At 47.5% G+C, this 15733-nt stretch overlaps 1 protein-coding gene across 1 annotated transcript in view; it reads right to left on the bottom strand.

Annotated features, from left to right (window-relative positions):
• ZNF180 (zinc finger protein 180) overlaps window positions 1-15706 on the bottom strand; it is a 59311-nt gene extending 43605 nt beyond the window's left edge. Inside the window, 2 exon segments of the mRNA XM_024768169.1 lie at window positions 12552-12641; window positions 15476-15706. Coding sequence (XP_024623937.1) covers window positions 12552-12602 — 51 coding nt within the window. The 5' untranslated portion in view covers window positions 12603-12641; window positions 15476-15706.
• Between the last annotated feature and the right edge of the window lie 27 nt (window positions 15707-15733).

The following is a 15733-nucleotide window of genomic DNA, read 5'->3' as shown; positions in this document are numbered from 1 at the left end:
GAATATGGATGCACCTTCTCTTTAATCAAAACTGCTTTCAACATCTTATGATTTAAAAGTTTTCACAAGGAAAACAAAAGGGAGATCACTTCTGCTCACGGTCTTCTCTGCACCAAATGTCCTTTCCTGCCACCAGCCCATAAGTCAATTCCGCCACTTTGCTTTCATTTCTTTGCATCACACATATATTTATACCTTTAAAAAAAAAAATCCAACTTCCACTAGAGTGGGTTCCATAAGAGCTGAGCTCTCCTCTCTCCTATTTAGCATGGTTTCATTGTGCTTCAATCAGCACAGTCATCACTCAGTGTCCTGGGGCGGGGCGGGGGTGGTTCCAGGACCCCCACTGATACCAAAATCCACTGATGCTCAAGTCTCCTATATAAAAATGGCGCAGTACTTGCATATAACCAACATACATCCTCCCGTCTACTTTAAATCATCTCTAGATTACTTATAATACCCCATTCAATGTCAGTGCTATGTAAATGCCATGCAAATGTGATGGAAAGAGTTGCCAGGCAAGCAACAAATTCAAGTTCTGTTTCTTGGAACTTTTTGGAATTAAAAAAAATTTTTTTGATCCTGGGTTGGTTGAATCTGCAGAACCCTAGGATATGGAGGACCGACTGTACTGACACATGGTAGCCACTTCATAAACGTGTGTTGACAGTAAAACAACCACACGGAATGTGCTACCTGAGCCTTCACATTGTCCTTTGGTCCCCAAAGGCACCAAGTCTTTGCTGAGTTTAAGTCCCTCCTCTGGTTAGAAGAAACCTCTGTTGGGCGCCCTTTCTTCTCAGAAAAAGCATCAGCCTCCAGAACCTACCCCCAACTTACTCTCTCAAACTAAATGCTCAAAAACCATGTTGTCGGGACTTCGCTGGCAGTCCAGTGGTTAAGACTCCAACGCTCCCAATGCAGGAGGCCTGGGTTCGATCCCTGGTCAGGGAACTAGAATCCTGTATGCTGCACAATGCGGCCAAAGAAACAAAACAAAACAACCGTGTTGTCTCAAAAGTATGTACACACACACACACACACACACACACACACACCCCTACACCCACCCACTCCTTCTATCCACTTCGGATTACCAACCATTTTAGGAATGTCTCCTGTATTTACATCTTAGCTCCTGCGGTTTCCTTCAGATAATACATATCATTTGCTAGTGTGTTTAACAACACACAGAGTACTTCAACACAGACTATCTCACACAATTATCTAAACTCTTTTGAAGAAGGGAGTGACATGTCAATTTTACCCACACAGAAATAAATGGTAATAAAGTTTCGTAAACTCATTGAAGTCCATGGAGTTCACCAGAGATGGTCCAAACACTGATTGCCTGATGTGAACTCCTCCCCTTTCCATGGCCCCATCGCTCAAAATCTGATCATTCAAGCTCCAGAGCAAATGCCACCTCTTCCATGAAGCGTTCCCAGATAGCACAAAGTCTTGTCTCTTCTTCCCTTAGTTTCTTAGCTGTTTTTATTGGACCCTAACTGTACCAGTAAAATCATTCTCCTCGAATTAATTCCATGTCTATATACCTGGGTCATGAATCCTAAACTGTAAAGAACTGTATAGTTTTCACCTTTGTATTCTCCTCAGTACTGACCAGGAGCACAACGTGAGTTGTCTGAATGTGACAAGGCTAGAGATAAGCGCACGGTTTTGGATATATAACTGGAATGAAAAGCCTTTACTCCCACTTCTGTGTGCTCTGGAGCATTTTTATTTTTATTCTTTTTCACTAGTTACAATTTATTTCATTCTACAACTTTATTGAGGTATACCTGACAAATAAAAATTGTACACAGTTACGATTTTTTTCATATGGTCAGAACACTCAAGATCAACTCTCAGCAAATTTCGAGGACACAATACAATATTGTTAACTTTAGTCACCATGCTGTACATTAGATTCCCCAGGACTTACTCATCCCACATAACTGACCCTTTGCAACATCTAACCAACATCTTCCCATTTCCCCCACTGCCTGGCAACCACCACTGTACTCTCTGCTTCTACGAGTTGGACTCTTTTAGGTTCCACACATAAGTGAGATCATGCAGTATTTGCCTTTCTGTGTCTGGCTTATTTCACTTAGTATAATGTCCTTCTGGAGCATTTAAAAAAGTATCCCTTTTGTTCAACAATCACCTCTCCATGTAATGAAGAAACGGTTTCCTTTTTCTTCGTGTACTTTACAGAATTGGAATAGGAATTAGCCTGTTGACTTGGAGAAGCCTGTTGACGTGGAGAAGAGTTACAGGCAAGAGATAATAACCGTTCTCTCTGCGACATGGGTGGAAACATGTGTGATCCAGGGCCGAGGAAGAGAGACAAGCACAGCCCTCATGGAGTGGCCTGTCCCCTTCACAGTGAACCCTTGCTCAAATCAGTCCTAGGACTATTTGCTATTGGCTCTCCTGTAAACAGAGTTGACCAAACATACCTAACTCAGGGGGCGGGGGGGGTGGTTCTTGGGGGAAAAAAAGCTTCCAGTCAAATCACAGAATGATTACTGAACTCAATTCTCCAAGCTTTGTATTTGGGAAACTCCTACATCTGTGAGGAGGTTCAGGATATTAACTCTAATAGGCATGGCACTAGGAGAATTTCCCTCCTTGGTGTGTTAATTTCTCTTATGGCCCACAGGAGATGTAGGGCAGAGTTCACATTTCAGCTCAAGGGAAGTGATGTACAGGGGCCATTTGGAGGGCACAGAGTTTCTTAATTACTAATTTGAGAGGGAGTAAAAGCAACCCGTATTCAAACCAAAAGCTGAAGGTTCCCCTGCCTGATTTTCTCAGAGATCCTCCGTCTCGTCTCGCTAGTTCTCATGCACAAGAAAATTCTCTCTCCCATCCCACACCATTATCTATGAAAATTCTCAACTTCCCTCAGATGGACAGAACAGACCCTCCAGCACCAGGTCACCAATTCATCAACAACCTGCCCGGCTCCGATGCTGAAACTGACAGGGAACAGGCGAGGCTCCGCCACCACCTTGGCCGGACCCTGAAGGCAGGCAGGGTTCAGAGTCGCCTCAAGGCCGAGTTACCTCCAGGTATGTAAGTCACTGAAACCTCTCAGGTGATGTCTCAATACAGTCTCTCCTTGAGTGTCCCTCATTCAAAGCCAAGACTTGGGCTCCCTGGTTGTCTCTCCCTGCCAGGGCTCTCCTTACCGTCTCCAGGCCCAAAGCACCCGTGCGTCTTCTGATAACAATTAAAATGAACTAGAGGCCGTTCAGAGTTGAGAAGTGTGGAAGCCAGCCTCCAAGGTGGCCCCCGGTGACCACCACTCCTCCTGGTATTCACAGCCTTATGTAGTCCTTACCCACCTAGTACCAGGGTAGGTCTGTGCGACCAACAGACTACAGAGGAAGCGATGGTGTGTCATTCTGAGATCAAATGATAAAAGACACGGTGGCTTCCATCTTGGCTGTGTGTAATTAAGCGTGCAAGCTCCCGCTCCCCTCCCCTCTTCCTCTCTCTCTCTCATCTCTCTCAGATCATTTGCTCTGGGAGAAACCAGCTGCTGTGTTGTGAGCAGCCCTGGGGAGAGGTCTACGTGGTGTGGGACTGAGGCCTCTCGCCAACAGCCACATGAGTGAGCTTGCAAGTGGATCCCCTACCCACGCAAGCCTTCCAAAGGCAGCAGCCCCAGCCAACTCCGCAAAAAAAAAAAAAAAAAAAAATTACTGCTCACCTGAGAGCTCTGATGGAGATGTACAATGAGATTAATGTTTTGATGCCTGCTAGCACAACATCCATTCTGCAGCCCATGAAGCAAGGAATCATTTCAACTGTCAAGTCTTATTATTCGAGAAATGCGTTTCATAAGGTTATAGCTGCCAATAGACAGTGATTCCTCTGGTGGATCTGGAGAAAGTCAATTGAAAACCTCCTGGGAAGGATTCACCATTCCAGATGCCATTAAGAACATTCGTGATTCATGGGAAGAGGTCAAAATACCAACATTAACAGGAGTTAATGTTAACAGGAGTTCCTGCTAATTAACAGGAGTTTGGATGAAGCTGATTCTAACCCTCATGGATGACTTTGAGGGGTTCAAGATTTCAGTGGAAGAAGTAACCACAGATGAAGTGAAAACAGCAAGAGAACTAGAATTAGAAGTGGAGCCGGAAGATGTGACTGCATTGCTGCAATCTCATGGAAAAACTTTAATGAATGAGGAGTTGTTTCTTGTGGATGAGGAGAGGAAGTGGTTTCCTGAGCTGGAATCTACTCCCAGTGAAGATGCTGAGAAGATTGCTGAAATGACAACAAAGGATTTAGAATATGACATAAACATAGTTGATAAAGCAGCAGCGGGGTTTGAGAGAATTGACTCCAATTTTGAAGGAAGTTCTACTGTGGCTAAATGCTACTAAACAGCACTCCATGCTATGGAAATACTGTTCGAGAAAGAAAGAGTCAATGGATGAGGCAAACTTCATCGTTGTCTTATTTTAAGAAATTGCCACAGCTCCCCAAACCTTCAGCGCCCACCACCTTGATCAGTCAGCAGCCACCAGCAGTGAGGCAGGACCCTCCAGCAGCTACAAGATATGACTCAGATGATGGTTAGCATTTTTTTTAGCAATAGGTATTTTTAAATTAAGGTATGTACATTTTTTAGACATAATGCTCTGGCACACTTAAGAGACAACAGTATAGCGTGAACGTAACTTTTATACGCACTGAGAAACCAAAAAATTCACATGACTCGCTTTATTTCGATATTCACTTTACTGCGGTGGTCTGGAACCGAACCCACAGTATCTCCAGCGTATGCCTGTGTACTTTGTTCCTTCTTAAATCTTCAAACACTGAGAAATAAGTACAGTTGACTCGTGAACAACATGGGTTTGAACTGCCCGGGTCCACTTATATGTGAATTTCTTTCAATAAGTACGAACAGTACTACCCAACCCTTGGTTGGTTGAATCCACGAATGTGTAACCACATCTGAGGATGTTGGTATACATGGAGACTCCTGGAACCAATCCCTCTCGGATATCGAGGGGTGATTTTACTGTTGATTCTTGATTATAACTCAGTTATCACTCAGTCTCAATCATAAACTAAAAGGAGATAAACTACTGTACTTTTCACAGGTGTGCCAATTTCCCTCCCTTATCAACCTAGATAAAATTTCACCATTGCATTGGGAAGGGTCATGAAAAGTAGCTAGCTTAAAGTCAGAAAAGGATTTCTCCAAGCCTAAAAACACCTCTCTATAATTCCTGGGCAGGTACTAAGGGTAACGCTGAGTATTTAATGAACTGGAGTTGTTGCAATGTAAAGGTGGCCCAATGTGAAAGCTTAACTGCTAATTACCTGCATTACTGTTGAGTACAAATGCCAGGATGGTTAAACTGCCTTAACATGGCTGCCTGGGCATTACAAAATAGCTCCAAAGGCCAAGGAACAAAAACATACAAATCTAACTCACAAGGCTAAAATAACAACAACAAAACTACAGATAGCCCCAAGGAGGCACAAGTTTTGACCCCAAACTGCTAACGGACTCAAATATCATGGAAACTCGGCTACTAAGAGAAATTGCATTCTTAATGTGTGACAACACCAAAGCTGCCTTTTCTTGCTACAAAAGTGGCACACGTTGCATTCTAACAACTTAAGGGCCAGAAGTTAACTCATCCTATAATCTAAAACTACCTGGGAAATGAGAAGTTTCTCAAGAAAGGAAAACCTAGAAACACTGGACTGTATTTTAAATTATTACATAATCTTTCACATTTTTTGTTTGTTTTTAACATTTAAGACCAGTTAAGAAACAAAGCCAAGAACTGAAAGACTTCATGTTTCTAATTCAGGAGGTGCTAGTAAAGACAAAACCCCAAAATGCTCCTTATCTGCCACAACTGCTAAAACAATTTTACTTGGGGAATATGGATGCACCTTCTCTTTAATCAAAACTGCTTTCAACATCTTATGATTTAAAAGTTTTCACAAGGAAAACAAAAGGGAGATCACTTCTGCTCACGGTCTTCTCTGCACCAAATGTCCTTTCCTGCCACCAGCCCATAAGTCAATTCCGCCACTTTGCTTTCATTTCTTTGCATCACACATATATTTATACCTTTAAAAAAAAAAATCCAACTTCCACTAGAGTGGGTTCCATAAGAGCTGAGCTCTCCTCTCTCCTATTTAGCATGGTTTCATTGTGCTTCAATCAGCACAGTCATCACTCAGTGTCCTGGGGCGGGGCGGGGGTGGTTCCAGGACCCCCACTGATACCAAAATCCACTGATGCTCAAGTCTCCTATATAAAAATGGCGCAGTACTTGCATATAACCAACATACATCCTCCCGTCTACTTTAAATCATCTCTAGATTACTTATAATACCCCATTCAATGTCAGTGCTATGTAAATGCCATGCAAATGTGATGGAAAGAGTTGCCAGGCAAGCAACAAATTCAAGTTCTGTTTCTTGGAACTTTTTGGAATTAAAAAAAATTTTTTTGATCCTGGGTTGGTTGAATCTGCAGAACCCTAGGATATGGAGGACCGACTGTACTGACACATGGTAGCCACTTCATAAACGTGTGTTGACAGTAAAACAACCACACGGAATGTGCTACCTGAGCCTTCACATTGTCCTTTGGTCCCCAAAGGCACCAAGTCTTTGCTGAGTTTAAGTCCCTCCTCTGGTTAGAAGAAACCTCTGTTGGGCGCCCTTTCTTCTCAGAAAAAGCATCAGCCTCCAGAACCTACCCCCAACTTACTCTCTCAAACTAAATGCTCAAAAACCATGTTGTCGGGACTTCGCTGGCAGTCCAGTGGTTAAGACTCCAACGCTCCCAATGCAGGAGGCCTGGGTTCGATCCCTGGTCAGGGAACTAGAATCCTGTATGCTGCACAATGCGGCCAAAGAAACAAAACAAAACAACCGTGTTGTCTCAAAAGTATGTACACACACACACACACACACACACACACACACCCCTACACCCACCCACTCCTTCTATCCACTTCGGATTACCAACCATTTTAGGAATGTCTCCTGTATTTACATCTTAGCTCCTGCGGTTTCCTTCAGATAATACATATCATTTGCTAGTGTGTTTAACAACACACAGAGTACTTCAACACAGACTATCTCACACAATTATCTAAACTCTTTTGAAGAAGGGAGTGACATGTCAATTTTACCCACACAGAAATAAATGGTAATAAAGTTTCGTAAACTCATTGAAGTCCATGGAGTTCACCAGAGATGGTCCAAACACTGATTGCCTGATGTGAACTCCTCCCCTTTCCATGGCCCCATCGCTCAAAATCTGATCATTCAAGCTCCAGAGCAAATGCCACCTCTTCCATGAAGCGTTCCCAGATAGCACAAAGTCTTGTCTCTTCTTCCCTTAGTTTCTTAGCTGTTTTTATTGGACCCTAACTGTACCAGTAAAATCATTCTCCTCGAATTAATTCCATGTCTATATACCTGGGTCATGAATCCTAAACTGTAAAGAACTGTATAGTTTTCACCTTTGTATTCTCCTCAGTACTGACCAGGAGCACAACGTGAGTTGTCTGAATGTGACAAGGCTAGAGATAAGCGCACGGTTTTGGATATATAACTGGAATGAAAAGCCTTTACTCCCACTTCTGTGTGCTCTGGAGCATTTTTATTTTTATTCTTTTTCACTAGTTACAATTTATTTCATTCTACAACTTTATTGAGGTATACCTGACAAATAAAAATTGTACACAGTTACGATTTTTTTCATATGGTCAGAACACTCAAGATCAACTCTCAGCAAATTTCGAGGACACAATACAATATTGTTAACTTTAGTCACCATGCTGTACATTAGATTCCCCAGGACTTACTCATCCCACATAACTGACCCTTTGCAACATCTAACCAACATCTTCCCATTTCCCCCACTGCCTGGCAACCACCACTGTACTCTCTGCTTCTACGAGTTGGACTCTTTTAGGTTCCACACATAAGTGAGATCATGCAGTATTTGCCTTTCTGTGTCTGGCTTATTTCACTTAGTATAATGTCCTTCTGGAGCATTTAAAAAAGTATCCCTTTTGTTCAACAATCACCTCTCCATGTAATGAAGAAACGGTTTCCTTTTTCTTCGTGTACTTTACAGAATTGGAATAGGAATTAGCCTGTTGACTTGGAGAAGCCTGTTGACGTGGAGAAGAGTTACAGGCAAGAGATAATAACCGTTCTCTCTGCGACATGGGTGGAAACATGTGTGATCCAGGGCCGAGGAAGAGAGACAAGCACAGCCCTCATGGAGTGGCCTGTCCCCTTCACAGTGAACCCTTGCTCAAATCAGTCCTAGGACTATTTGCTATTGGCTCTCCTGTAAACAGAGTTGACCAAACATACCTAACTCAGGGGGCGCGGGGGGGGTGGTTCTTGGGGGAAAAAAAGCTTCCAGTCAAATCACAGAATGATTACTGAACTCAATTCTCCAAGCTTTGTATTTGGGAAACTCCTACATCTGTGAGGAGGTTCAGGATATTAACTCTAATAGGCATGGCACTAGGAGAATTTCCCTCCTTGGTGTGTTAATTTCTCTTATGGCCCACAGGAGATGTAGGGCAGAGTTCACATTTCAGCTCAAGGGAAGTGATGTACAGGGGCCATTTGGAGGGCACAGAGTTTCTTAATTACTAATTTGAGAGGGAGTAAAAGCAACCCGTATTCAAACCAAAAGCTGAAGGTTCCCCTGCCTGATTTTCTCAGAGATCCTCCGTCTCGTCTCGCTAGTTCTCATGCACAAGAAAATTCTCTCTCCCATCCCACACCATTATCTATGAAAATTCTCAACTTCCCTCAGATGGACAGAACAGACCCTCCAGCACCAGGTCACCAATTCATCAACAACCTGCCCGGCTCCGATGCTGAAACTGACAGGGAACAGGCGAGGCTCCGCCACCACCTTGGCCGGACCCTGAAGGCAGGCAGGGTTCAGAGTCGCCTCAAGGCCGAGTTACCTCCAGGTATGTAAGTCACTGAAACCTCTCAGGTGATGTCTCAATACAGTCTCTCCTTGAGTGTCCCTCATTCAAAGCCAAGACTTGGGCTCCCTGGTTGTCTCTCCCTGCCAGGGCTCTCCTTACCGTCTCCAGGCCCAAAGCACCCGTGCGTCTTCTGATAACAATTAAAATGAACTAGAGGCCGTTCAGAGTTGAGAAGTGTGGAAGCCAGCCTCCAAGGTGGCCCCCGGTGACCACCACTCCTCCTGGTATTCACAGCCTTATGTAGTCCTTACCCACCTAGTACCAGGGTAGGTCTGTGCGACCAACAGACTACAGAGGAAGCGATGGTGTGTCATTCTGAGATCAAATGATAAAAGACACGGTGGCTTCCATCTTGGCTGTGTGTAATTAAGCGTGCAAGCTCCCGCTCCCCTCCCCTCTTCCTCTCTCTCTCTCATCTCTCTCAGATCATTTGCTCTGGGAGAAACCAGCTGCTGTGTTGTGAGCAGCCCTGGGGAGAGGTCTACGTGGTGTGGGACTGAGGCCTCTCGCCAACAGCCACATGAGTGAGCTTGCAAGTGGATCCCCTACCCACGCAAGCCTTCCAAAGGCAGCAGCCCCAGCCAACAACTTACTGCAGCCTCACCAGGGACCCCGAGTGCCAGAAACATCCCGATAAGCTGCTCCCAGATTCCTGACCCTCAGATACTGTGTGAGATAAAAAATGTTCGTTGCTTTAAGCTGCTAAGTTTTAGAGATGCAACCCGATAACTCATACAAGAAGGAAGATGTTTTTGCTTTTTCTATCTATGTAGACTTTCTGTCTGTGAGAGCCTGTCTTTTTCCCCAGCACCTCACACAGGGCCTTACATTGGTTAGTCCATCAATAAATATTTGATGAAAGTAAAAATCATCATGAGTAGATTGCTAATTCAGTTGTATAACATAGAAGAAGATGGTGAAAGGACCACTAGGATTCCCAGAAAACACCTGAAGTTACTGGCTTAAAGTACAATACCAATGGGTCACATCAAAACTCATTTTACCTGTACTTTTGATAAAGATGTGAATGCAAATGTATGTAAATTTATATTTGCCTAACTTCTCTCTCTGAAACTCTTGTGTACGTGTACAAGGAATCATTTATATGATCAAAAACATTTATAGCAGTGCTGCCTGTAACAGCAAAAAACGGAACACTAAATACCCATTAACAGTAAACTCATAAAACCTGTGGCATATTTAGAAGTTGCGATCTGGGCACTAGGGGTGCACACTGGTATCAGAATGTCACTGCTCTCAGGCCCTCACAGTGGACAGAGACAGGGAATACATATGTGTATATCTGTATGTACACACACACACACACACACACAGAGGCACACATCTGTATGTATTTCTACATCTACATATACTGAAAACCAGGAGCCACCCCAATACCTCCAATTCCACTGATCACCACCAAGATCATTCCAAAGTCCTCTCTTTCCACAGCTGACGGCGAGAACCCTGCCTCCCACTGACTGATAAGGACAGAGTAAAGGGACAAAGTAGATAATTAAATAGTTAATGCCACTAGGGGATTGTAAGTAAAGAAAGAAGTATGGGAGACCCCTGTAAGTTAATGATCACTCAAGAAAGCAGGTTTGCTTAACCACAAAACCAAGCAGGCTCGCTTAGCAACAAAACCATGCAACAGAAGCATGAGACATGCCCTCAAACAATAAAACAATGGTGGCGTGAGACCCACATCCTGCCCAGTGAGCTCAGTAAGTTAATGATTCCTAGAACACGCTCCTCTGTGTGCACTAAAAACAAAAATGTGAGGAAAAGGTGGCATTATACTAAAACCTGAGATGAGTTACTATTTTTAGCATATGTACTGCCTTTTTGCTCATTTCCACTGTGCCACGACAGTCCCGGCTTGACCATGTAGGGACAAGAAAACGCCCCTGCCCGACACGGAGGAAGAACTGATGATGGAAGCGTGAGATCTACTCAAGAATGAGGAAGAAGGTGGTCTTTTCCCCCTCCCCACTTTTCCTTTGATTATAAAACTGTAGCCCACTAAATTTGGGGGGCACGGCACCCTCTTGCCCGCCTACCTGTAAGCCTCACAAGCATCCTGTTCTAATAAATCACTCCTCATCTCTTACTTTGCCTCTCGCTGAATTCTTTCTGCGCTGAGACATAAAGAACTGGAGCTCCAAGAAGCCCCCACAAAATGCCACCTAGCAGTTTCACCATGACCCTTATTTGATTTGTTTATCTGACTGACCCCCCGGTAAGTAACTAATCTCCCATTTCCACCGCCACTGCCTCTCCTACACAGTTCTCCTCGGCAGGCCCACCTGGGCTCTGCTGCCCCACACGGGGCCGGCCTCTGCCAGGGGGCCCTCGTCACCCTGCCTCTGCTCTGACTCTGCAGGCCAGGTGGCCTTTTCTCAGGGACTCACTCTCGAGTCACTTGGCCTTGGACTCCGTGTGGATGCCCTCGTCTGAGCTGATACTCCATGTCGAGTCAGATGCCCTCAACCTGCTCAGCCACACCAGAATGCACCCCACCTCCAACACGGATGCCCGTCTCACCCGGCTCTGGCTCGGACACCCTAAGCTGGACCACCCCTTGCGTGGACACTCTCACTGCACTTGGGCTGCCCACACCAGGGCATCCCCTCTCTGGATGCTCTTCTCACCTGCGCTGACCGTGTCACCCCAAACCAGAAACTCCTCCTCCGTGTGGACACTTACCTCACCCCACTGGGTCACCGACGCCCTCACACATGGATGCCCTTGTCACCCTGATGAAGCTGTGCCACCCCACAGCAGGCAGCCCTCCCTCAACTGCAGACGCCTACCTGGCTCTGCCCCACCTAATAGCTTCAGGATTGAACTGTCCAGGAAGGGAAAGGTGAAATTCTAATTTAACATCTTTAAGAAATGAAATTTTCTCAAAGAAAATGCTTTAAGTCATTAATTTCCTAACCTTAAAATGTGTTGTACAGAAGTACAAAAGTATAGATAAGTAACTAAAAACATAAAGTCACTGGGAACATAACTTACAGATAATCTTTGTTAACTGATATCATGTATTTTCTATGCACACGCAAACTACATCCTTTTTTTAATCATTTCAAAATGCTATTTACTTAACATAGATCATAAATATCTTTTTATCCTATCAATGGCTACAGTGAATTCCATTTCATGGTCTTTTACTAGAACTCATTTAACTCTCCTCTTGCATTGCACGTTCACAAACATTCTTTCCAATTGCTTATTCTCAAGCAAAGCTGTGAGTCACTGGCTAAGGGCTTTGGATACAGGATGCCAAATTCCTTCCAGAAAGAGTTATTTGGGTTAAGAGGGTGAGGAAATGCAGGGAGCCCCATAAAATGTATAGTGTGTGTCAGAAGCCTGCTGATCGGGAGGGACCAGAAGCCCCCAAAACACTGCAAAGAGAGCTGGACAGTGTCCCAAACCCAGGGGATCAGGCTGTGGGGCATGGGTGGGGACAAGCTCTGGGTCTCCCAAGGGAAGGGAAGCTCCACTCACCTGCGCGCTGGCCTCCAGGGGTCCCGGGGGCTTCTCATCCCGCTCTTCCATGCTCTCCTCCAGGCACGGGCAGGGGCCTGAGGTCCCGAGCTGCAAGGGGAGAAGCCCTGAGTACAGCATCTTCGTGCAGGTCCACTGTGGCTCCCCGCTCCCTGGATTAGTCTCTGCTTCCGGGATGCAGTACCCATGGCAACTGTGCTTCTAGAGGCTCCTGCCCAGATAGATTCCTGCCTGAACAGCTATGCTTGCACCTAGAGTCCCTCAGTTCCTCTCCCAGGCCAAGGCTCTGCAGCTCTAGCCTGCAGCTCCTCCACTGTCTGGGGCCTCTGGACCACCGACCTGGAGGCCCACCACATGCCCAAGTGCGGCCTTCCGTCCATCACCAAAACCTGCAGCACGAATCAGTCCCTCTCTATCCCACTGGATCCTGGGACCCCTACGAACACCCAGCACATTAAGGACCCCCTGGTGTGCACCCACTACCCCCAACCTGAATCTGCAGCCCCAAATCAGCACCTCCTCCTAAGGCAAACAGCAGGGCTCTGGGCTTGATGGCTCAAACTCCATGCGTGACTAATCGCATGACGTTCATGACGTAGCCCCGCCCCTCCCAGGATCCACTGACAAGCCTGACCCTCCAGCACCTGTCGGGTGGATTGCCTCTCACTTCCTGCTCAAACAGCCAAGTGTAAGCAGAGCTCAGCTGCACCCAGGACCTGGTCCCTCAACCATTCTAGGGTGGGTGGGCTTCTACCAGAAGAGCGCCAGTCCAGATTCTCCCCTACCCCAAATCTTCCTGGGCCCCGAATTTGTAATTCTGACCTGGCTCCTCCACCAACTTGGGTGTCCTCAGGCCTGAGTCAGAAACAAAGCCGGCATGGGACCGGGGGCTGCCCGACAAACACCAGCACCTGCCAGAATGTGGACCTCAGTTGTCTTTGTACCAACTCGATGTTTCTCGGTCGGAGACTAGAACAGCAAATCCCCCACCTCCACACGCCATCCCTGCCCCATCTCTTCCTCTTACCCACCCCTCAGCCCCACTGGATTCTCACTCAAAACAGTATAGGTGAGTTCACAATGCAGCTGTACCCTGAACCCGCACCCAAACTGCTTCCCCCACCAACCTCCCCAGGCCCCTACTTGAGTCGCACCTGCCCAGATTCCTCCCGAACATCTTCCTGGGCACCTACAGCTCAGGGAGAGCCTGCCTCTCCACCAACCTGGGCATCATCAGGCTGTGAGTGGGGTGCCAGGGGCACAAAGACCCCAGCGCCCTCTAATACCCACCTCCAGCTCCTCCTTTCTCACCCAAGTACCTGCTCGTGTGCACAGAGGGCACCCGGCACAGCCCTACCCCTCTGCAGCCCAGAATCTGCAGCTACTCCCTCCACCCACCTGGACATCCTCAGGCAGTACCAGGGTCCTAGGACTGCCCACGCGCCCATTCTGCCCAAAGGCCAGTGTATGTGCAGAGCGCGGCCTTGGCCCTCCCAAGTTCAGAACCCAAAGCTCCAAACTGGGGCCCTCAGGCCTCTACTCCAGCAGCCACCGCACAGGGGCCTCCCATCGAGGTTCCCTCCTCCTGCTGGCATACCCACGCACACAGAGCAGGCTCACACCCAGAATCTGCATCCAGGACCTGGGCCCTCGGCCAGCCTGGGGCACTGTGCGAGTTCCCGCTCCTGAGACGAGAAGCTGCACTTCCCAATCTGTTCCTCAACCTCCCTGGGCTACCTCAAGTACCCACCAGCCCCTGTGAGGGTTCTCAGGTCCCCAGCCTCACTGCCTGCTTACCGCCATTGCTCCAGAACACCCAAACGGTAACTGGAGCAGAGAACTCCAGAATCAGGCCTAGGACCTGGGCACTCACCAGCCTGGGGGTTCTCAAACTCACGATAGAGCAGCTCCCATGGGAACCGGGTCCTTTTGCTTCCTCCAACCCAAATGTTAACCCCTGGGTGCCACCTAGCATACAGCCCCTTCTGGGTCCAAATCTGCAGCCCAGACTCTGTTCCTCTACCAGCTGGAGCATTCTCACGCCTGGAAGCTAGGCAGCCCGAGCAAAGGTCCTGGGAACACCTACTTCATAATCGTGCTGGCAGCATCCCACTTCCTTCCCAAACAGCTGTCAATCTGATGGTAGCGGCTGCAGCTTGTCATTCCTGGGCTCCGAATCTGTACCTGCCACCCAGTGTCTTCACCAAACTAGAATGTCCTAGGACTCTGCACTATCCAACGTGGGTCCCAGGATCACTGGTCCAAGTTCCTGCTTTCCATTCAGACATCTCCAACATGTGTAGGAAGCCCTCTGCTTAGAACCTGCCTATAGGCTCTGGTCTCTCCGTCAACCTAGGAGTTTGCCTCTCCTAAGACAAGAAACTGCAACTCCCACTTAGTCTGTCCACTACCCAGGGCGCCCCCAGGTCTGCAAAAAGAGTGGTGTCTCTTCCAGGGTCCTGGAGTCAACTACCCAGAATCTCACCTCCCATCTCGTGTTTCCTGCTCAAACACCTGCTCAAGAGTATAGGAATAATGACAGAGCCCCTCTCCTCCGAAAACCAGAATCTGCAACTGGGCACTTCATCAACCCAGTCGTTCTCAGCTCCTCCAGCCTTGGATGAGGGAGAGGCGGGGTTCTCAGGATCTTTCCCCACACCCGTGCATATAGCCTGTCTTCCACCAACCTGGGCTTCCCCAGAGCATCCTAAGAGCAACACCCGACCAGTTACCCGCACACGTGCGCAGAGCACAGTCCCGTGATCTGCAGATGCCCTAGTATCACCACCAACTTCTGCGACCCGAAGCTGAAGCACCGCCCACGCAGGTCCCAGATCGCCCACCCACACTGGCCATCCCAGCGGCCCGCCTAGACCCTGCGCATGCGCGCACGGGACACCGGCGTTGCCCCGCCCCTCACCAACCTGGGCGTCCACCGGGTCGAGGACCAGGCAGGGCCTGTCCCAGCCTCAGTGCCCAGCACGGCTCTACGGCAAGACGAGCTCGGTTAAGCAACTCTCTGCCCCGATTCTGCACACGACAGACTCGGGTTAAGCTACTTCTGTCCCCTCCCCTAGTCGGCATCCGCAGGGCCACTGGGCTTAACCTGCAAAGGGCCGAGGTGCGCGGAGACAAAAAACGTCCGCGCGCGGGACAATGGCTGCGCTTCTGGCCGAACCCGG

The sequence above is a fragment of the Neophocaena asiaeorientalis genome, unplaced genomic scaffold, assembly GCF_003031525.2.
Source record: "Neophocaena asiaeorientalis asiaeorientalis breed wild unplaced genomic scaffold, Neophocaena_asiaeorientalis_V1.1 scaffold629, whole genome shotgun sequence".
In the NCBI taxonomy this organism is placed as follows: Eukaryota; Metazoa; Chordata; class Mammalia; order Artiodactyla; family Phocoenidae; genus Neophocaena; species Neophocaena asiaeorientalis.
Note: the sequence above shows the minus strand (reverse complement) of the source record. Positions and strands in the feature narration are given on the sequence as shown.